Genomic DNA, 22,512 nt, shown 5'->3' with positions numbered 1-22,512 from the left:
GGGAGCCGGGTCTTCCGGATGATGTATTTTCTGAGACGCGACGCTCCTTGTGAGAACGCGTCTCGATAGCCTGTCTCGACGACACCCTTTGGAATTGGAGTGCATGTGCGCGGCAAGTGGAACGTAGCGGCTATGAGAACTGTGGGCGAGTGTCCAGTTCTGCTTTGTCATTCCGTTTGAACCGGATAGTTCGATGTCAGAAGGGCCCAGAGACGGTAAGGACCAGTCGCATCTCACACTCCACGTCCTCTAGTCTGTCGCACTTGTTAGGGCGTAGACGAGGGCGAAGGTGCCAGGTCATCCTGAGATGCGGTCGAAGTAGACGCAGTTGCACCGAGCGCGCGTCTGCCGGTGCTTCAACAGGGGAGGCTTAGAGAAGGCCATCTGCTGTTATCACGGCGCCTCACCAAGTATTTCCATGTCTTTTGGGGCCCAGCGTTGCCAAGGGCTGTTTCTCGTCGTTTCCCAGGTCGTGGAATTCACAACGGGGTTTAAGTCCATGATTCCCATCACCAATGGTGCACGGAGACTCTTTGTTGAGTACGGCTCAAGCCGTTTTTGCTGCGTCCACATCGTATTGGCACTCTCACCCCAAAGGCGGCTCGATGTCCTTCCAGTCCATATCTCTCATCATTGGCATCCCATGAGACCACCTCATGGAGTTTGGCTCATCCGATTGACTGGCTGCCAAGGAAGGTCTCGTTGACTCGAAGCATGTTGGCCTGGAGCCTACGCCCAACTTGTTGGCCCTGGGTGTATCTTCTCACATGTCAAGCCTGCCAAAAGCGCATTTACATCTCCCCTCAAAGCCAGAGGAACATCTCTACTACAGGATACACGTTCGAAATTGGCCATCGTATAGTGGGAAAGAACAGCCACCAAAATCTTTCTTTCTGGTCGGCGGTGCTCGAGGGGCTCGTCCTTGCGCATTCCAGTTACACGTCCAGAGAGACGAAAAGGAAGCATCTGTAAGGTAAGGTCTCGTACCTGACATTCGGAGACAGGGGTTTTCTATCCAGATTTGGCGCATCCTGAATCAGCAGTTGTCCTTGTCTTTACGCTTCAAGGGGATATGGGTACCACTACAACACTGACCGCTCATGGCCCAGTCTGTTATCTCTTTTCTGATGTCTCGCCAGCGTACAATTGCCCCCCTCAGCTGGCCGAGGGCGTTCGTCCACATCTTGTTGGAAACATAAGGACCTCTTCATAAGCAGAGTGTGCTCGAAATTAAGGACACAGAAACCACTGGCGCTCAAGGTTGTTCGGCATGCTCTAATAAGTGCAACTTGTTGGCCTTTTGATCCTACTAAGCGGTTGCAGCTCGAGTACAATATCTCTTGACAGCCCGCTTCAGTTGGATGCCAATATCTCCTCCCCTGATCGAGCGATGGTCTCATTTCACAGACTTCTCGGTCGCAAGGACATAAAGTCTCTTTGCCGCTTCTAGAGGAACGTATGTTACAGTGGCTTTAACCTCATACACTTATCGTCTGACTGCGATCACAATGGTTCGCCAAGTATCAAGGTGGTGACTCCTTTCGTTGGCATTCCTCTTGTACTTCAGGTTCGTTCGGAGACTCATCGTAGGAGGTTTGGCGCTCAGAGCCGAAATATAGGGCGACGGAGCTTTGAGTTGTCATTTGTCTCTTCTCATCCGGTGCGTACTTTGAGCAACTACTCGGAAGACTGGGGACTAGAGTGCCAGTGTCACATTCTCCAGAAGAGATGCCATCTCCGCGACAGGGACCAAGTGGTCAGGGGCTTGAGTGGGGAAGGCTTACATACCATCTGCGATAAGGGACTCGGAAGGAACCAAGCACAGAGTTCCACATCTTTGAATTGAACCATCTTGGACTTGATGCAGAAGAATGGCCATGCTTGATATGCTGCGTGTTGCTTCATGCCGACCTAAGAATGCAGACTTGAATTGTGAATAGGAGCCACAGGTGCAGAGGTAAACCGGGTTAGTCGGATTACATCCGCAACAACACACAAAAAAGAACATCTCCGAACCCAGAATCGAACTAGGGACCTTTCGATCATCTTGGAAACCCATTACAGTCGAACGTGATGAACCAACTACACCATTCGGAGGAAACACGACTGGATCGTGTGAATGATTGGCTGACTGCTGGTCAACGACGGCGGGTTGTGGGCTCTATATCCTCAGCAAGGTGGGCGACGGCTGCTTGCGATCAAACACCGTCGTAAATTATTTGCTCTTGTGCTCCGAGGCATCTACAAGGAAAGGAAGACCCTGGAATGCCACTCAAGGCTCTTCACAGGTCGAGTTGAGGAGTTATGAGAATGACAGAGTTGGGCACTAGCGGACCTGATTCCTGGTAGTGGTTGGTAACCAACGACAACGTAGGACAAGAAAGGAGGCTCTGATACACCGTTTTGGTCGTTTCGGTATGCTAGCTTTGATGCCCATCAAATATGAGTGCATTTCATCTCATAAAGACACCCAAGCCCTTGAGATGCTCTCAATACCTTAGTATTAGATGACCTCCCATCGAAGCCTCTTCCTCGCGTCTAAAGCCAGATCCCTCCTCGCCCGGTGCATTATATTAGACAACAAGAATCATTCCTCAGTAAGCCATGGAGATGTATACAGAAGCAGACCATGCTCCTTGCGTATGTACGGTTCCTCCTTCTCTGAGTCTCAGTGACTTCTTTAACGAGGCATGAAACCACCAGCCAGCATCGAGTGCGGCGCTAGACGTTCATTTCGACTCAGTCTCGACGTGAGGAGATCGACTTCGCGTCGGTGGTAGTCAACCATGCGCTTCTCAAGTTGGACGAGCTCGGACAGGGGGCCGGCCTTGCTGCGTTTCCTGGCCTCAAGCAGTGTGACCACTTTGGCATGTTCCTCCTCCAAGACATCTAGCGGCCAGAGAGACAGGTTATCCTCGAGCCCTTGCGAGGGGAAGAAATCGTCCAGCAGGAGTAGCATATGCATCAGACGTCCGTCCAGATTTCCTGGATTCCGGTGGGTAACAGCGTTCTGAAGACCAACCCGCAGAGTCTGCTTGTCTGTCAGCTCACAGCTCACTTTTCAAGTCACGTCGAAGGGTCAGTCAACTTGCCTCCCAGGTCTGATGTTCAGCTTGAATCTTTGCGCCACCTCTCCGAAGCCAAAAGAGAAGTTTCTGCTGCTCTGGCGTCCATGGCCCCGTAATGAGGCCATCGGGGATAATTGTCTTTGGGTGCACATCGACATAAAAGTCGAGAGCGGGTTTTGAGCCGTTGAGCCCGTACGCGAGCCAGTCATAGTCGAAGCAGCCCCTCGAATCAAAGTGACCAAAACCGCCAACTCGGTCGTGAGGCGAGTCTAAGGAGCTGACCTGGTCTGTCTCCTCGTCTTTTGGACCAACGTGAGAATGTGAATACCACCTGTTGCGAGCGAAGCGCCAGGCCCAGACCTGCCGGGCGTCGAATACAATGTCCACATTAACCCAATGGGATGCTAACACAGAAGACTGAGAGCTGGTTAGTGACCTGAAATTTTCTAGTACGAGCTTGCCATACCTGTAAATCTGGATCTCCTGGAAAGAACTCGGGAAAGCTCTCATGTCGCCAAACTCTGCTCAAGTCTTCTGTGGCGCCACGCTTCAAGGCCGTCTTTACCAGCCGCCTGTGAACACCAAACCAACAGTCCCAAGTAGGATGGAATGCCGCGATGAGGAGGTTGACGAGAGTGGATCTCCCAGAGAGTAGACGACCGACGAGGGGGCTACAACGGGGGAAGTTGAGGTTCTCGCTGAGGACAAAGATGCGCTCGATAATTTCGAGAGGCAGTTGTCGCTCCAGGAGCGACTTGCGCTTGGATGTCAAGCGACTCGAAAGCCGTGAAGTCCGTTTCTGCGCCGGTTGTTTGACTGGTGTCTTTGACGAAGGGGCTTTGCCACGCTTGCCTCTGACTTTGATAGGGGTTAACTGCATGATCCGCCAATTTGGCCGCCCCTTTCCGCTGGCTCCCGTGTCCCCAAAGTGAACCTATCTCGACGGTGTCATCTCAGAAGAAGTTCTGATAGAGCTGCCGAACTTGTCAAGCTGAGTTGAGTGTGGGGTACGAGGGCGGTTCAATAGAAAACCAGAGCTGAAGTACGAATTGTGTAAGTGAAAAACCTTGTGTCTCCTAAGTTTGGCCTCTTACGGGCCAGCGACGAAGTGGTTGACAATTGAACATGCGAGAAAAAGACATAAGGAAGAACGTCGTAAGTGAAAAGGGAGACCCGAACGTTGTTGTCTACGAAAACATTTCATCGTCACTATCGTCAAAGCATTAGTGAGAGGGTCTCGAGATTTCAGTCAGTGGATTCCGCCGTACCGTGCGACGACAGTGCAGAATGATGTCAAAAAACAGGACGTGTCACCTGAACCGTGCACGTGGACCCAACTTGAATGTTGCTGCGCGGTAAAACGTCCAAGAAAAAAAAGTGTCAGTGGCAGCAGAGAGAGAGCTTGCGTTGCCAATCGTCTCGTCACTCGAGTTTATCCGACAGTAAACTGACGACCTCCCAAGCTCTCACACATCTCCGGACAAGGGGACTGTGTAGCGTCGGTCCGTCACAATGCCTCCAGCGATTCGAGCCCCGGTGCCCTCGACGAGCCTGCTGCGGTTTCTGCGATCGCAAACGGAGGCCTCTTCGATTTTCAGTCGGACTCAATGTGCTGAAGCAGCGGCTGCTGCCATTCGACCCAGCTCAGTCCGACCGGCCCCGAATCCCCAATGCCTTGCAAGGAGACTTTCTAGGATAGGGACGAGGTCGATTTCGACAAGCTGTAGGGGACCCGAGCTCCTCCCAGCTTCACCTCTCAGCTCCAACTCCGTCACCACCCGGGTGAGCCGCAAGCGCAGGGCAACCGAATTACCCTCCTCGCCCGTCGCATTCTTCAGCACAACCTGCGCGAGACGAGATGCCTGCGGCGACGACTCCTCGGCGCCGCCCCGGACGTGGAAGGAGAGGCTCTGGGGTGTAAGAGGCCGGAGAGGAGCCAAGGCGCTGAAGCCGAACGACCTCCCCTTCCACGACGATGGCGAAGCCGGCTCCATGTTCAACAGCCGCCGCATACTGACGGCGAAGGCCGCGCTGGAACCCAGATTGCGATGCACTGAGGTGGACGAGAACGGCGAGGTGATTTTGGTGGATGGCGAGTTCAAGAAGACGGAGCTCATCGCAAAGGTAAGGCTTCAACACAAAGATGGGATTTCTATAGACGCTGACGACGGGATGACTATAGTACGGACTGCTACCCCGCGACCTGCGAAAGATTGATTCCTCCAATCTGCCTCACATCCTCGTCCGCCAGTCCGCGATCCTTCTCAACTTGCTTCACCTGAAGGTCCTGATCAAGAAGGACCGCGTGCTGCTCTTCGACGTGTACGGCTCCAAGACGTCATACCCGCAGTCGGCCTTCATGTACGACCTGCAGGGCAAGCTCAAGCAGAAGAACGTCCAGGGCGGCGTCAACGGCCTGCCGTACGAGTTCCGCGCCCTCGAGGCGGTGTTGACCTCCGTCACCTCGGAGCTCGAGGCCGACTTCGAGTCCGTACGGGACCCCGTCATCCGCCTCCTCAGCGAGCTTGAGGACGACATCGACCGGCACAAGCTGCGTGTCCTGCTCATCCTGTCCAAGCGGGTGAGTACCTTTGAGCAGAAGGCCAAGCTCGTGCGCGACGCCATCGAGGAGCTGCTCGAGGCCGACGACGACCTTGCCGCCATGTACCTGACCGAGAAGGCGCACGACCTCTACCGCGGCATCGACGACCACACCGAGGTGGAGCTGCTGCTCGAGTCGTACAACAAGCTCTGCGACGAAATCGTCCAGGAGGCGCAGAACTTGGTGTCTGGCATCCGCAACACCGAGGAGATGTAAGCCCTTCTCACCCGACCTTGTTCGCTGTTCAAAGAAATGTCTTTGCTAACATGAACCACAGCATCCGCGCGATCCTTGACGCCAACCGTAACGCCCTTATGCTTCTCGACCTCAAATTCAGCGTCGGCACCCTCGGCTTGGCCATGGGCACCTTCCTCGCGGGCCTGTACGGCATGAACCTCGAGAACTTCATCGAGGACACTAACTGGGGCTTTGCCGGCGTCACAATCACCTCGACCATCTGCTCCCTCATCGTCTGCTGGTACGGCCTCGTCAAGCTGCGCAAGGTCCAGCGCGTCAAGATGATGTTTGACGAGCGCGGGCCCCTGACCCGGAGCAGCCGGCAGTTGACTTCGTCGTCGGCGGCGGCGCAGCCGAGCGTCAGCGCGGGCCAGCACTGGTTCCAGGACGACGGCCCCGTGGGCCTGCTCGATGCCCGGAACCGCGAAAAGTTCCGCCGCGTGACGAACCAGAAGGCCGCCGCGGCCGCCAACGCAAAGATGACCACCAAAAAGTGGTTCCAGTGAAGCGGGCGGGGGTAAAAGAGAGAACAACGTATCAAGGCGGAGGCAAAGGGAACGAAAGCACGCTAGGTTTTCCTGCTTGCTGGCGCGTACGCCGTAAGCGTTGTAGTGCCCCCCTTTCTCTCACGAGGTCCTGACCGGTGGAGATCCCTGGGCGAGAGACTGACGCAGATGCGAAAACCTTAACCTTTGAACGGTGTATATACGGCGTTCCGGATGGAGGCGGATGGACGCGAAAGAGCGAAGAGGGCGGAGCAAAAGGGCGACCTTGAATCGACAAGCGACACGAGCAGCATGCCCTCACCTCACGGCCTCGTTTCTCTCCTATACTATAATTTTGTACCATATGTACATACACACACACACATACCCATATCTGTATATTGCACCAAACCACATGTGGGAACAGCGAATCCCCCACCCATCTTCTCAGCTCATTGTATGGAAAAGGGTCTCCCCAATATTTACTTGCCGGCTTGCGGCGAGGAGCCCTATACATCAGGAAATGTACCTATACCCCCAGCCAGTAGAACAACAGACGAGGCAAAGTTTCGTACAGGAAATGAAAAGGCTCCTGTAACTCTCGGAGTCCGGCTCTTCCAAGACACGTTGCGTGTCTGTGACCAAAATGTGTCAACAAAAAAAAAGTGTTGCGAGTTAATTACGTCTGGGCTTTTGCCCCCCATTACCAGAAACCATTGGAAATCATTCCCAAAAACTAGACGGGGAATGCCCGCCGGCTCACCGGAGGAGGGTTATGACGCCGGTGTCCCCGCCGAGCCAAATGCGGCGCCTGGTGGCGGGCCCCGGCTCCCTCTCTTTTCCCAATCCATCGAGACAGGGGGGAAGGAATCCGAACGGAGAACGCTAGAATGAAAATAAACAAAAGGTTTCTTTGATTGACAGTTTGACGGAAAGGAATGAGAGTAGGCCGGAAACGGCCAGACCAGTCTAGCACAGAAATCTTTGCCGTGACATGAAATATGTGAAAGAGATTGCAACAAATAGAAACCACCAAACAAAACGTCTCGTCTCGTGAGATTGTCGGCCCCTCCGCCTCTGAAGACAAGTTTAGCCAATCGCCTCGACTATGTGTCACCGGAGTCGGAATTTGACTCCTCGCAAGTCGAACGAATTGGGCGAAGCTAAAGTTTGTGACAGCCAGGAGAAGGCTAGTTTGCTGCTCATGAGCCGACAGATCAGCAGACGTAAGGCACTAACGGATACGGTGGAAGAGGACAGCAAAATGAAGAAGGGGCCGCAGAAGGACCAGAGCTCCTTGCATGAGCGGCCAGCAGTTTGGCAGACCTGGACTGCGATCTTGCATCGAGTCTGCAACAACTTTCGAGGAAGCTCGGCCGAGACGTGGCCAGCCAGGGCTAGTCTTACTTTGGTGTCCCGAATGGCACGCACAACTGACTCGGACTCGACGAGCATGGACTGACGAGATGCCGGCCGGCATATCTGAAGAAATGATAGTCCGCTGTAGACTGATAGTGGGCGGTGTGCTTCAAGACCTTGATGCCTTTGGCCACGCGTAATTCCCATGCTAGACTCGAACCCCTGCGTGGTTGAATACGAGTACCGCTGAGGCATCAGTCGTTGACGAAGAGCTGAAAGATGCAACATCAAGTCTTTGCTTGAGAAAAAACCCTCTAGTGCTTACCGTGTGGACGATCAGAGGGACCATGCTAACTAGGCTAGTTTCTCCATGTCGCACGGGTACATCGTGATGCGGTACCTCGTCTACGTTTCCTGCCTCCGCTATCTTGCGCCCTGATAGGACCGGCTGGAGCTCCGAAGCGAAGGCGAGAGCGAGCGGATTGATCTCGGACCAGTATCCTCAGCAAGATTGTATATGAGGAATGTGCGTTTCTGCAAATACACTCCTACAAAGGCCCTACAAGTTGGGCGTTGTTGTTCTCCATTGCTACCTTTTCTGTTTACTTGGCGGTCGTCAGCAGCTTGGAAAGGCGTGACGGAGCTGATTCATAGCAACAACCCTCGGGTATGGGAGGCACAGACCATCATTTCCCATGTTCGCTGCCAGTTGATAACGGGCACCGGATCAACGGAAGAGCTGCGAGTTACGGCCAAGGGTGGGAATACACGATTCCCTACGAGGACGACGTATCCGACTTGTGACAAGGATGAGAAGCGCAATTGCGAAGAGCACAGATGATTACCCTGTAGATTGCTGAGAGCTCGAGCGTGAAGCCATAGGTTCGCGAGCCTGGCGAGTCCATATCAAAGTAAGCAGTAGCCTTAAGAATGGGGGCCGGATATAAGCCCGGAGGTCATCCGGCCAGTGTGGGTCCGGAACGGAGTGCGCACTAGTAGTGGAATTCCGTACGACTTTCTGTGCGGAGTCAAGCAAAGATTGCAGCTGCATGGTTTCTGTAGTAGCGCAATTAGAGTTGAGGAATCAATGTTGATTGGAGCTTCTTCAGAATGCATAATCTGGAAACGAGTCAAGGCGTTAGTCTGCCGGGGGGGAAATGGGCAAGCTCCAGAGTCATGGTTGATCGTAACCCCTGCAGAAAGCTAAGGAAGCTTAGGCCACCAGCCGACCTTATTGCCGATCCTGTGAGTCTCACGGACGTTCCAAAAGCTAAAATGGCGAGCGGTTGACATCCAAGGTTTTCAGGTACCGCCAATACAACTTTTGGAGTCCAGACCTTCGAAGTTACTGCCCTTAGTGGGGGAAATGGCAATCGCGATGCCACGGGGGGCTGCCGGTCGCCAATGGGCAACGAAGGGCAATTGAAAGAACCCCGACGTTGTTTGTCTATGCCTTATACGCCTTGGTAGAGTCAGCAATTGTTAACCCAATAGCATATGCGGACGTCCGTGATACAATGGGAGACTATGGCCGAGAGGAAGCTGAGTAGTGCCGGTCTAACGATTGCGTATGCCGGCGGCCATTCGAGCTGCATCCCGGTCGCGCAGAGCTGGGATGGAGGTTCTGTTGGAGGAGTGAGCTGATGTTCACGTCCCGTCCGACATGCCCCTTTCCAGCCAGAGTCGACAATGCGAATGTCTGCACACTGTAGGAGTGTTGACCAAGCATTGACCTTCGGGTTCGGTAAAGCTGCGAAGGTGTCCTAGAACCAACGGCCAACGACGACTGGGGGAGGTTGCTGGGGACGTCGCGGATCGACGACGGTGTGGTAAACAAACTGGGACTAGGAACATACAAGGATCGAGGAAGGGAACGGGCGAGACAAGCAAACAAGAATGATGACGAAGAAAGAGGGACACAACCGAAAGGGAAGGACAGGGGGCCAAGGGTGTGTAGTGCAAACGACTCGGATGCAATTATGTAGACTTGGAGATTGTACCGGCTGCTTCAGAGCCTGTATCTGTCTGGGGAGACGGTCGTGTTTGCTCATAGCCGGTCAACGGTAGGCCGTCAAGGAAGCCGATGAAAGGAAATAGCACTACCGGCAGCCTCCCGTAGGTTTGGCACTCTGAAAGTATTCGCAGGGCGGCCCGTTGCTTCGTGTACGAGGGAGCACTCGGCGCCTAACCCGGCTCCGTGTTGTCCATCTGTTAAGAAGAGGAAAGGAGAAAGGGGCTCGTCAAGGAGTTCGACGGAAAGCTTGATTGAACGGGGAGGTGAGTCCGTGAGCAACAGGGAATCATTGATGCGGCGGCATGAGATGCAAATCTACGATTTCACCATGCCCTGCAACAGGACCATTTCTGGTCGGTGGTTGCCAACTCGACAAAGCAAGGAAGGCGCTGCTGGCGCCGCGGCGGGGCGGAAGGTAAGGCCGGGCCAGGCCGGGCCAGGCAGGCAGTCCTGGGATAATCTGGAAGTGTCCAGTCGTCGCATGCTAGAAAGAGGGCAAGGCATGCACGGCATGTACGTACAGGTAATAGCATAGTGTAAGGTGCTGCTAGGGTAGGGCGGTACGTACTCATCCGTCCGTGGTGGGGCGCCTGATCTGCGTGTGTATCTGGGTAGCGAGGGTACCTCGTCTTGCATTGATTTCGCCGGGGGCCCATCCGTACTGACAGTACGGTGCATGTACCTCGTTAGCCACTCGAGCCATGCGAGAGAGGTACGTATCAAAATCAGGCCATGTCTGATGTGGCGCCAACAGCCGGAAACCCAAGCGCTATCCACCTTTGGCCTTGCCTTGCCGCCAGATGTCACTGGCTTCCCCAATCTTTCCCAAACCAGTGGCTCTCAGTGCATGTTGATGCTCGGCCTCTGATGCTCATCTGGACGTCTTTGTCATCTCTTACTGGCGGCTCCGAGGGGGGGATCCCACGCTTACGCGCTGTCGCTCTTCCTTGGCTCTTCTCCTTCCCACTTTTGCTGCAGACGTAGTGCACCCATGTAGTGTAGTGTAGAGCACAGCTCGCCGTTTCGGCTTGCGCATTTCTCATCGCCCAAATCCCCAATCCCCAATTCCCAATCTCCAGTGCCTGGTGGCTGCAGTGTCGTGGACGCTGTGCATGACCGTCGTCGTCGTCCGCTGCGGATATAGGTTTCGTTCGATATTGAGATTCCGGTCGACTCAATCTCAGTCCCATTCCACCGTTCCATGAGGCCGCGCGCTGTGTTTTCGGCTGCCGCCCGCCATCCGCTGTCCTAGGTGTCCCTCCACCGTCCACCGTCCACCACCCAGCGCGTCCATTTGCACTTGCGCTCTTGAGCAGCAAGAAGCAAGGACTGCACCGTCTTCTCTCTTATCATATCAGCCGACAAGCCAGCATCGAATCAAGTACCAGTCCCGCTCTCACCCGACTCTTCCTTGAAATTGCAGAATTAGAGAGCAATAAGAAAGGAAGGAAGAGGGAAAGGTCAACAAGATCGATCCCACCCGCTCCATCCGCCTCTTCCATATTTCACCTCCCTCTCCCCTTCGTCTCGGCGTTACCATTGCCGCCTTTCATGTCCGGATTCCTCAGCAAGATCCAAACATCGACCCGTTCGGCCCTTGTCTTCAAAACGTTAGGATCGGGACGTTGCCAATTCACCGACAGACAACCTGAGAGGCCCCTATCCGAGGCGGCGACTCTTTCCCACTAATTCCACACTGCACACCCGCATTGCTCCCCTCCTTCTCCCCAGCTCCGTCCTACCTAGGCTGTCGCCCCCTCGTCATTCTCAAGGGTCTCCAAGAAGCCCCCAAGAACGACGGCGCTTTCGCCCTACCGTCAGTCACGCATTGACTCGATCGTCCGTCTGGCTACTCGAGGCCTAGTACCCCTCCCTCCCTTTCTCCCAAAACCTTGCATTATTCTCCCATCCCGTCAAGTCAAGACATATCCAATCCGCGGCCCAGGCCCATTCCCAATTCGCTCCTCGCCTTGCTCCCACACCCAAAACAAGAAGAAGCAAACACCTCCACGCGCGCTACAGAGTACCTACCACAGAGTACATACCGGCTGCACCTCCTTCTGCTTTCCGTCCTTGGGCCCTCCTTGCCCGTTGACCACCACCCAGAAACCTTCGCCCTTCTCTCGTCCTATCATTGCCGCTGTCCACCTCACCTGCTCGTCAAACCTTGTCGTTGCCCTACCTCGTGGGTTCATCCTTTCTCCGGCTTCACTCGATCCGTTCGATGTCAAGCCAATACCTGCAACCACCGTTTCAACCCCTCTGCGCATTAATCGAGAACTAATCGTACGACCTTCACCCACCTGACTGGCCGGCGAGGTTCGGAGAGCTGTCCAACGCACCGGGTCGAACCACAATGCATCTGCTCGCGCTGCCTTGATTTGATCACTTTTCTTCCTTTCTCCGACCTCTCTGCCCGCCATGGCTTCGCTCGCCGGCCAGACGAGCTCGACGCCCGACATGGCTCCTTTGACGACCGCGTTGCCGTCTCCAGAGGATGACGAGGCAGAATACCTCGCCCAGGTCCTGTGCCTTTCCCCAGAAGGGTCGGAGGCAGCTATCGAGGAGGAGTTGGTCGCAAAGGCAAAGGCCCTGGGTATCTCGATGTCGAGATTATCCCACGAGAAGCGCATAACCTCGAGCGCCGAGTCGCAGACTTCCACCATTGCGACGCAGCATGTCCGGACCTTCTCGACCGCCTCGTGCGATTCCGGCAGCACAACCCTCACCTCTCACCCGTCTCTGGACGCTGTTCCCATCGCCGCCGACGCACCTCCGCATTCTCTTGCCAGGAAACGGTCCAAAAGCCTCGGCTTTTCGCAATACGACAAGTACTTGTCACAGATAGATCCCAACATAGACCAACCCAAGATCCAAAAAGCATCTCCATCCATCGCCCACGACACGTCGACGCACAGCTTGTTCAGTGTGTCATCACGAAGGAGTTATTTCAGTATCAAAGAGGGCATCCGGAAGATACGACGGAAGAGGACATCCGCTATAGTCGAGTCAACAATGTGAGCATGGCAATCCGTCATCATTCATCCCTGGCCGCTAACAGAAACTGCAGTTATTGCATATGCTGTCGCAACGAATTCAACAAGTCGAATGCTTTGCACAGCTTGCCTTGCGGCCATACGTACTGCGCCGAATGTCTCGGCATAATGATCCAGCAGTCTACGACGGACGAATCCAAGATGCCTCCTCGATGCTGTACGCAGCCGATTCCAGGGTCCCTCGTTCAGAAGATTCTCAACCGAGAGGAGCAGCATGCCTTTCTGAAGGCAGTCTTGCAGTTCAGCACGCCGTGGGAAGCTAGGATCTTTTGCCCGAATACGGCCTGCGGTGAATTCATCCCCCCTCGCAACCGAATCGATCCGAAGCATCCTTTCGATGTTGTGTGCCGCAAATGCCGGACTCGAGTCTGCGTCATGTGCAAACGCAACGCCCACCCCATTGGTAAGGATTGTCCGTCTGATTGGGAATTGGAAGCGGTCCTGAAGATGGGCGAGAAATCGGGCTGGCGAAGATGCTACAAGTGCAGAACATTGGTTGAATTGAGTCAAGGCTGCACCCACATGACCTGCAGATGCAAGGCCCAATTCTGCTACATCTGCGGCGCCATCTGGGATCCGTCCGTAGGGTGTCCCAACTTCTGCAATGGTGACGAAGAACTGGAACGAAGGAGGATGGAAGAAGAGGCCAGAAATGCTGAGCTTGAGGCAGAAAAGGCTGCCCAAGAAGCCGCCGCCGCCGCCGAAGCCACTGAAAAGATCGAGGCCGAAAAGCGCACCAGGGCCGATCCGCAGTTCACCAATCTGCAGGGCGAGATGCGTGAAGAATTGGACCGATTCCGGACGTACACGAGGAAGATGAAATGGGTCATGTGGACAAGGCAAGCCGAGAAAAAGCAGGCACTGGCCGACAGGTACTCGGATCAGATCGACAAGATGAAGGAGCGCCATGCGAAGACGGCCGCTCATCTAGAGGAACGCCAGATCGAAGCCGAGATCGATCTGAGGTCAACACTCGACCAAAGCGAGAAGAGCGTCAAGATTCGCCTGAAGCACATGGAGGCATACTGCGATGGACTCGGTCGCACTTCGAACGCCGACCTGCCGCCCCGAGTCGTCACGGAGAGAGACCTTCGCTTGCTGGGGCAACAGTACAATGTGCGAGATGGCATGGAGCGTTTGCACCAGGCAAAAATCAACGTTTTGCGAGACCGGCAGGCCAAGCGCATGGAGGAACTTTTGGAACGACAGGAGCAAGAACTCGAGAAACTGACCGACAGGAAAGAGCAGGATATAGAGAATCTGGCATCGGATTTTGCGCAAGAAGAAGATACCCTGGTCAAGATTATTAATGACCGCAAGCAGAGGCTGCAACGACGTTGGCTGATTGCGATCGAGATTTTACGTAAGGAGCTGGAGGAGCAAACCGGAGATCGATATGCGTCTCTCGCACTACCGGCGTGGCCCGACGACAACGAGACGCAGGACGAGATCCTGGCATCACTCCCCAATTCTCCCACAAGCGAGGACTAATTTTTGCTGCCGTCGACTTGGGCCGACGTTTGCTTTCGATCCTCACGGCATCACTGGCAACCCACCTTTTCTTTTTGTCTTTTTCAAGTTTTGCGCACAGATACCTATGGTGATGGTGTTTACAAGGAGTTTGGAAGGACTGGGACATACCAGGCATGGATACCACTCATTGGGGGGTTTATACCTGCACAAGCAGCATTTTGGTACAGGGGTTTTCTTGAGTCTCCAAGTTAAAGATCATTCGAATTTTCCCGGCACGTATTTACGATTACGGACGGAGGACAGACGGATGGCAGCATTTTCTGATACAGACGAGCGGATAATGTAGTTGTCGGCTAGCGAACGCGATGGACGAGACCAGGGAAGAATGGACGATTTATTTGATATTTCTTGTCCCCAAAGCACGATCCATGTTGACCTCGACCAAGCACACAGCAGCACAAGGGCTTCGGGTGCAGTCCGAAACCACCAGTCATTGGGGGCGTTTGGAACTGAAAGATTGGCCCGAGGCTCATCCCATGAACGGCAGCTTGTGAAAGCGGGCCGAGAATGGCGGCGGAACATGGCGGCCCACGTCCCTCTTCGAGTAAGTATTCATCTGTGTCGAAGCACGTTTGGAAGAATGATGAATGTGAAGGAGACTTGGCGTCGCATCAAAAGGTGCGACTCTTAACAGAGTCGGATGTTTAGACCAGGAGAGCGCTGGCGCCCTGCTATATGATTTACGTTCCTGCCGCAGTTTACGTAGTAAAGGGTGCGATGCTGAGTAGGGTCGCCAGCTTGGCAAATTAACCTCTAGATGGGCTTTCTGGGGGAATCTCCGAGCGCTTCTCTGCCGTTGGCTGGCTCACCGTAAGTTCCCGCTCCTACCGGGGTTGATTGCTTTGAGGCTCAAGGCGGGGGACAAGGGTCGGCCTTGCATGGAACATGTTGATGATGTTTCAGCTCTAACCGACTCGAGGCCAACGCACCCCTCCATCGCAACAACTCAAAACCATTTGTTGTATCTGAGAGTTTTACAAGAGTGGGATTGTGGCGGTACCTATTGGAATGGCCAAGTGGTTGGTGGTGCCATCACTTTGCAACCATCCCATCTTGATAGTCTCGCAAGGCCCGACCTCATCCAGTGACGCCTCGATGAGGCCGTTCCTGAAGTATAGTAGCCCATTCACTTCCTTTGGGTGTCATGCTCCCCGGAAGTTGTGTCGTGTGGTGTAATACAACGCTCTGGTTGGATGAGCCGCCAAGAAGAGGAAGAAACTCTTTCTTTCTCTTTCGTTATCCCAAGGGCTAAACGCCCTGACGTTGTAGGAAGTTTTGTTTGTTCGGCCCAGCGCCGAAATGATCGACTCAAACTCCATAATACTGTTTGTACGGGTCCTCCGTACCTATAGAGTTATTCGAATGGAGCTAACTAAAGATTAGGTAGAGAGATTGCCCGAAAAGGATCTATAATACAGATGCGACACCAGGATCAAGTCGATCCGAAGCCGCCCATCCCACCCAAATCATTCCACCCCCAGCACCCGCATGAGTTGACCAATGTGGTAATATTTCCAATCCATCCCTCCTTGCCATCCATACAGCGCTCCGTGCGCTCAAACAGTTGCGCGGTTCCACATATCGGCCTTCGTCTCAGATTGGACCGCTCGTCTAACCGCGGCCGGCCTATGACAGAGCGCTCGCCCCTCGTGCCAACCTGTCACGCACGGCGACGTGCAGCAGTATAACTCCAAACGCCCACCGCTACCCTTTCCGTCGAACACCTGTCTTCCTTTCTTGGCTAAGCGACTGTATTCCGCGGGGAGGAATACGAAAACGACTGCTCATCAAGTGATTTTCAGCGATTGGAATTGGTCGGCATCCTTCACGATAGATCATCACTCTCGTCTTGAGGACGATTCAACAGACGGAGACGACGACAACTCTCGACAACTTGTACAAGTGCCTCAGAAAGGATTTTCAAGATGGCGTCAAAAAGCGGCTGGACCGAGTCTACGGACAACCTCGCTCATGTGCAGAGGGTCGAATCCCCAGAAGCCCTGGTGGTGGGATCGTCAAAACTCTTCGATGGAAACAACATTCGCTTTGTGCCGATGCCCACACCGGACCCCAAGGGTCAGTCTTCAGCCACATGAGTGATGTGGAGAGAATTTGTTAGAAGAGTATGCTGACTTGCGTCGGTGGACAGATCCATTGAACCTCCCAACCTGGAGGAAATGGACCGCCATTGCAGCACTTTGCTTTTGTAAGTTATATATGATGTGTGACTGGATGTTTGACAGATTCTAACCCGTTCAAAGTCGGCTCACTGGCCCTCGCCGCCGAGTTCATTGTCGGCGCCTTGGTGCCCGTGTTTGTGCTGGAGTACTCCGGCATCGACCCTCACATCCTGAGCCAGATCGACATTTCGGCTTTGAACAAGCCCGGTGAGGTCAACTTGGACCCCGTCAAGATCCTTGCTGGTCTCGGTGGCCCGCCACTGTACCAGGTGGCGCTTCTGGCGTCCGTCCCGCTCCTGGTCAACGGCCTCAGTTCTTACCTGCTTGTGCCGCTTTCGATCGCCATCGGCCGCCGCCCCGTCCTTCTGCTCTCCGGCTTTCTTGCATGGACCGGTGGTCTCTGGGCCGGTTTCTCTCAAGGCCTTGGTAGTCATCTGGCTGCCCGCTGCTTCCAAGGTTTCGGTGCAGGTGCCGTTGAGGCTCTGATTCCCCTCATTATCCAGGACATGATGTTCATCCACCAGCGCAACAAGGCCATCTCCTCTGTTGGTGCCTCTCAGGGTCTCCTCATTGTGAGTTTGGGTATCATGAGGTGCGTCTTCTGAAACTATTTCCGCGAGGCAAAGGAAAAAGGTTGAGCTAACTCTTCTGAAACAAGTCCCATCATCGTTTCTCGTCTCTCCTGGCGCTTCATCTACTGGATCACCTCCGGTGTTGGTGTGCTCGCCTGGATCGCCCTCATCCTGTTCGTCCCCGAGACTCGCTGGATCCGCAGCGACGATGAGCTTGGTAGGTTTAACACACACGTGAACATGATAGAGATCTTTGCTGACGATACAAACAGCCGGCAAGGAGGTCTACCCTCTCCGTCCTGGTGAAAACCGCCCTCGCGTCGATGAGGTGGCCTTCCGCCCTCGCTCCAACTGGGACGAGTTCGGCCTCTTCAACTACGGCTACGAATGGAAGGAGGCGAAGCAGTCCACCATTGACATGGTCAAGACAACGTTCTTCCCCAACATCATCTGGGTCATCCTCATCAACTCCATCCTTGTCTCCATGCAGGGTGCTGCTGGCCAGGTTGGCTCCTCGCTCCTCATCGCCGCCGGCTGGAAGTTCGAGACGCTCGGTTTCGCCGTCATCCCCATCGTCATCGCCAGTCCCTTTGTTTGGTTCTTCGGCGGTTATGTCGCAGACTGGATTTCCAACTTCCTTGCCAAGCGCAACGGTGGTCAGCGCGAACCCGAGGCCCATCTCGTCAGTCTGGTGTTCCCGCTCCTGGCTTCCATTGCCGGCCCGATTTTGTTCGGTTACGCTGGAGAGCACATCCGGGAGCTCCCGTCGATTGTTGTGCTGGTGTCCATCTTCTTCATCGGCTTCGGTCTGTTGACGGCCAACACCATCTTCGCCGTCTACTTGGTTGAAAGTTATCCCCGATATGCCGGGTATGTGTTCCGCATTTTCCGTGACGCCCTGTTCTGTTCTGTTGCTAATGTTGTAATCAGTCCTGTGCTTGTCAACGTCTCCTCGTCCCGCCTCATCATCGGTTTCATCATGTCCTTCAACGTCACCACCTGGATCGAGCAGCTCGGCTTCCTTAAGAACTTTGGTATCTACAGCGCCGCCCTGGCCGGAATCTCCATGCTCCTGCCAGTCATGTACATTTACGGCAAGCCGATGCGTGCCTGGACCGCCGGCCGCCTCGAGCCGAGCGTCAAGCCGGCCAAGGTTCTCGACGACGATGACCAGTACTGGAACAACGGCGACCGTCCGGGCCAGTGGCAGGACGAGAAGATGGGCACCCCTATTGGAGTGGCCCGGCCGATGTAAGTGTCAGAGTTGCAATACTCGATGGAGATTGGTCACTACGCGGCAAATTGGAAAAGAGCAATTCGTACATGGCACGCAAGCGTACGACAGATGAGCATTTCAGCGTCAAGTACAGAGATGGAGCCAAAGCCCGCAACCGACAAGCATCGCTGCGTCGTTATTGGCAGACGCGCGGGCCGGATCTTGTGTAAGGATTTCACCAGAGAAACCATTCGGGGTCTAATTTGGGTGCGTCTCCTTGACATGACACTTTAGGAAAGGCATCAGCATCCCGGAGAGGGGACAAATCGGTGGGTTTGCTGCTCGGCGTAGGTTTACCTTTTGCGTGTTTCGATCTCCTCGAAGTTTCATTTTATTTCATTCACGCGGCATTCCCTTGACCGGGGAGAGATGCCGTCGCGCACGCCTCTCTCTGTCTGAGCGCGTTTGCGACGGCGGGTTCTCCCGCGGATGGAGGCTGTTTAGACCCTTTCGCGTCCGTTGCGGGACAGGGGACGTGTTCTCTAAGATACTGCAGGCATGTTTCTGGCCTTCGCGCGGAGGTGAGGTGATTTAGAGAGTGCGATATGAATACCAACCCTCTTTTAGTCTGTTTCAGGACTCCTGGCTTCCCCGACGTGAGTGGTGTGCGCAGATCGTGATGTCCTGATTGGTGTGTTCTTATGCTCAGACATCGTGAAGTATGTTTTGTCCAGGTCACGTCACGAGCGTAATCCGCAAATCTGGAGAGAACACGAAACGTGACGACTGTCACTTTTCCTCCAAGACATAATAACAATCATGCCGTTCTATGTGAAAGGAGCCGACTCTATCGAAAGCACCACTCGTGTCACTTCGAATACAGAAGGATACGGAAGACAAGATCCTATGGACTGGCCGGACACAATGCCCAACGCCAACGCCGACGGTCGTTCACAGCCTCGAGCCTTTCCGCCGGCCACCCTCCCCGTCCATAAGAAGAACATCCCATGAGTGGTATGGAGGGAAGCCGATTCAGGCAACGATCGGAGCTCAGGAAAGGAGAAGGGGGGAGGGTCGACAAAAACAACCCCGCGGAGCCGACATCCGAATTGAGCACATGTTCGTCCCGCAGCCTCGGCAACAAAAGTGTAAAAGGGACCCGAAACGGAAGGCTCCCAAGAATACATTGACTCTCGAATCCGTACAGAACGAGTCGCACCCAGGATGGGTAGATCCCGGCAGGGTGGTCGACGAGAGGGTGCCGTTGGCACCGGATCTGGCTGCCCGGGACGGGGGAAACGGGTCTTTCCAGAGGAGGGGGACGGAGGGAGGGAGGGAAAGGGTGGTGGGGTAACAGGCTCGTTACAACTGCTCTCGTACTCTCTCACACTGCAACGCAAGAGCCGCCTTGATTGGGCGAGTAAAGTTAGGTTCATCGAACTGTAAAATCAGCGTGTCCAGGCACTTTCTTTAAACTTCGTGAGCCAAAAAAAAAAAAAAAAGTATTGAACCTCAAGTGCATGAACCGTCCCCCACCACCTCCACCACCCCCCTAGATATCAAGGCAAACTACACACAGAAGGAAGAGGGTGTGCGGGAGCCCGGATCGTGTAGAAGACCCCCGTTCAATACACTTTGCCAGATTTCAATGGTTGTTGCGGCGTCCCCCATCGCACACGCACATCAATCCTCAATCATATCGCACGCACACACATACATACACACACACACACAGCCCCCATCCTCCTTCGGCAACCGCTTCGCTGAGCCGAGGCCCAGAGCGATCCGGCGCGCACCATCGACCGGCTTGTGTGTGTGTGTGTGTGTGTGTGTGTGTGTGTGTATATGTGTGTGTGTAGGTGATGGACGTACCAGGGTCCGAAGGAACCGCGATGGTGGGTTTCGACGTGTCTGTATGTGAAGCGGCAAGGCGGGTTCCCTTGCTTGCAGCCCACCGTGTCCTGCATGTCAAAACACGACGCGGCTACCTAGCGCAGCGAGAAATCGGGTGTCCGTGGGAAACCGGACGATTGCGAGAGCTCAAACTCTGTTCCGAAGCCTCGGCGCCGATTGGCTTCACATTGGCATTGGTGTTTCGGCCCTGATGGAGACCTGGGCTGTAACACAATCGGCCAGTTGGCCATTCCTCCCCATCCATTCGTGGCATGTCTGCCTCTCGCGCCAAGCCAATCATGTCCAGCCCTTTGCTTGCGGCTCAACATGCTGCGCGCGACTAACTCTCAACAGCTTGGTTGACACCAAGTCAGGATGTGGGTTTGTTCGAGAGGAAGCCCGATGATGTTGGACCGGATCTTGGACACCCCTGAAGGGTTTACGTTATAAAATTTCAGATGTTCATTAAACGCCTTACCCATGACCATTAAGTGGAAATACTCCCAATGTGAAAAACAGAATGAGCGTGCCATGTGTGCAACAACCCCGTGCAAGCAACCTCTCATCAGCGCAATAATCCAGCAAGGGCAGCCGGGCCGGTCTTGGCTCGGCTGGTACTTCCCAAAGAAATCGGCATCTTAGGAAAAAAAAGCCCCAAGACAAAAAGCAGTCTACGTACGTTCTTCGGTAATCTCCCATCCAACGAGCGCTTCTCCATTAACGGTTCAAACCAAGAGCAGCCATGCACATTCCGGAGCACCGGGTAATTTTCAACAGCACCTCACCCCCATCGTCATCACACAACACCTAAAAGATGCTGTTGACAATGTTGGAACCAATGGTGGCACCGGCACCGAAGATGGCGGCGTTTCCGAGCTTCTTGCCAAACTTCTTGCCCATCTCGGCGCCCTTGCCCTCCTTGCCGCCGGTGCTCGACTCGGCGACGGCCTGGGGTGGCACGTCGGCGTTGTACGGGTTCTGCTGCGGCGGCGGGCCCTGCGGCTGGGCGTACTGGGGCTGGGGCGTGCCGTACTGCGGCTGAGGAGCCCACTGGGCCTGTTGCGGCGCGTACTGAGGTTGAGTGGGCGGCGGGGCGAAGGCGCCCTTGGCCGAGTCCTGCTCGACCATGACGTACGTCTTGGGGAAGATGCCCTCCTGGCCGGTGCGGAGGTTGCGGCCCATCCACCAGTCGGCGTTCATGTACTCGTGGATAGCGATGCGGTCGTCGCGCTCGAAGGCCACGTCGCGGGCGTCGGCACCGGCGTAGCGGTACAGGGCGCGGGCGTGAGCGATGACGGGCTTCTCGTTGGTGCGCGCCGGCAAAGAAGGGGGCCCGGTCTGGGCGTAGGATGGCGGCGCCGGAGACGGGTTCGGGTTGACGTTCAGAGCCGCCATGGCCTCGGTCGGGGGAGGAGACGTGGGGTTGTTCTGGACGGGGGTTGCGGCGTTAGGGGCGGCGCGGGATGCGGCGCCGTGGAGGGGGGTCTCAGCGGGGAGGGTGGCGTGGATGTTGTCGTAGGCATCCTCCGAGATGACGCCCTTCTCGAGGAGGCTCTCGAGTTCCTGGGAGGAGTCAGACATGTGTTTCTGCGGTTTCACGGATCCGCGGGTCGGGCGGGGGATTGAGAGACGTTGCGTTGAGCTCGATCCAAATCGAGCTGTCCACTCGCCTCATCTCCAGTACCCTTGACGGCCCGGTGACAAGAAACTTACATTCTTAATGGTGCGCAGCGACCGGTTGGTCTCGATGATGGTTTGTCTGTCCATGTTGCTTGCTGAAAGGTCTACCCCACTAAGGCTTGGGCTGGGTATCAAAAATCGCTCTTACGGATTGTGAGACGGCGGCTGTCGTCGAATTCGAGGAAGAAAATTTTGAGGTCTTAATCTGTCGTCAAGCAAAGAGGGTATAGGTCGTTGAAAAATCCAAGGAGGCGATGTTGTTTCCGGAACAAACAAAGACGAGACGGAGTGTAGTTAAGGCCCGAACAGGAGGCCGACACGGAGTAAAGTGGCGCTTTGGTGGAGGGCCAAGGTGAGTGGCAGTGCGGCTTAGGTAACCAACCCATCCTTCACCTGTGTGGTCCCCGATGGTAGTCTAGAAAACGAAAAGTGTATGGCCTGTGAAACACAAAACAGCCCAGCTCAGCGAACTAACCGTTCTCTTCCCCCCGTTCCACCCGTTCCAGGAGAAAACGCCCACCAAAACCCCACTGGACGAGCCCGCCCAGGCTCCAGCTCATGGAATGGGGCTTGGCGATCATCAGGCTTACGAAGAAGCCAATCATTTCCCGATTAAT

The 22,512-nt window shown here is 54.8% G+C and overlaps 6 protein-coding genes and 1 non-coding gene across 7 annotated transcripts; 4 read left to right on the top strand and 3 right to left on the bottom strand.

Annotated features, from left to right (window-relative positions):
• Nucleotides 1–2,007: 2,007 nt before the first annotated feature.
• On the bottom strand, nt 2,008–2,097 carry ColSpa_tRNA_071. Its single transcript is given in 2 exon segments — nt 2,008–2,043; nt 2,059–2,097. It is a non-coding gene; the product is annotated as a tRNA-Tyr (tRNA).
• A 583-nt stretch (nt 2,098–2,680) lies between these two features.
• ColSpa_02676 (uncharacterized protein) lies at nt 2,681–3,948 on the bottom strand (the record flags this gene model as incomplete). Its single annotated transcript, XM_049268888.1, has 3 exons — nt 2,681–3,039; nt 3,089–3,485; nt 3,535–3,948. The coding sequence occupies 3 exons, from the start codon at nt 3,946–3,948 to the stop codon at nt 2,681–2,683; spliced, it is 1,170 nt and encodes a 389-aa protein (XP_049124845.1).
• Nucleotides 3,949–4,580: 632 nt separating this feature from the next.
• Nucleotides 4,581–6,413, top strand: ColSpa_02675 (mitochondrial inner membrane magnesium transporter MRS2; the record flags this gene model as incomplete). The annotated part of the gene is made up of 3 exons (XM_049268887.1): nt 4,581–5,192; nt 5,251–5,882; nt 5,948–6,413. The coding sequence occupies 3 exons, from the start codon at nt 4,581–4,583 to the stop codon at nt 6,411–6,413; spliced, it is 1,710 nt and encodes a 569-aa protein (XP_049124844.1).
• Nucleotides 6,414–12,186: 5,773 nt separating this feature from the next.
• On the top strand, nt 12,187–14,312 carry ColSpa_02674 (putative E3 ubiquitin-protein ligase ariadne-2; the record flags this gene model as incomplete). Its single annotated transcript, XM_049268886.1, has 2 exons — nt 12,187–12,782; nt 12,887–14,312. The coding sequence occupies 2 exons, from the start codon at nt 12,187–12,189 to the stop codon at nt 14,310–14,312; spliced, it is 2,022 nt and encodes a 673-aa protein (XP_049124843.1).
• A 1,967-nt stretch (nt 14,313–16,279) lies between these two features.
• Nucleotides 16,280–18,361, top strand: ColSpa_02673 (putative MFS-type transporter; the record flags this gene model as incomplete). The annotated part of the gene is made up of 4 exons (XM_049268885.1): nt 16,280–16,430; nt 16,616–17,126; nt 17,193–17,323; nt 17,379–18,361. The coding sequence occupies 4 exons, from the start codon at nt 16,280–16,282 to the stop codon at nt 18,359–18,361; spliced, it is 1,776 nt and encodes a 591-aa protein (XP_049124842.1).
• Nucleotides 18,362–19,141: 780 nt separating this feature from the next.
• On the top strand, nt 19,142–19,333 carry ColSpa_02672 (uncharacterized protein; the record flags this gene model as incomplete). Its single annotated transcript, XM_049268884.1, has 1 exon — nt 19,142–19,333. The coding sequence occupies one exon, from the start codon at nt 19,142–19,144 to the stop codon at nt 19,331–19,333; it is 192 nt and encodes a 63-aa protein (XP_049124841.1).
• A 1,689-nt stretch (nt 19,334–21,022) lies between these two features.
• ColSpa_02671 ([PSI+] inducibility protein 3) lies at nt 21,023–21,982 on the bottom strand (the record flags this gene model as incomplete). Its single annotated transcript, XM_049268883.1, has 2 exons — nt 21,023–21,778; nt 21,929–21,982. The coding sequence occupies 2 exons, from the start codon at nt 21,980–21,982 to the stop codon at nt 21,023–21,025; spliced, it is 810 nt and encodes a 269-aa protein (XP_049124840.1).
• Nucleotides 21,983–22,512: the final 530 nt, after the last annotated feature.

Source organism: Colletotrichum spaethianum, assembly GCF_022836535.1.
Source record: "Colletotrichum spaethianum MAFF 239500 DNA, contig05, whole genome shotgun sequence".
In the NCBI taxonomy this organism is placed as follows: Eukaryota; Fungi; Ascomycota; class Sordariomycetes; order Glomerellales; family Glomerellaceae; genus Colletotrichum; species Colletotrichum spaethianum.
Note: the sequence above shows the minus strand (reverse complement) of the source record. Positions and strands in the feature narration are given on the sequence as shown.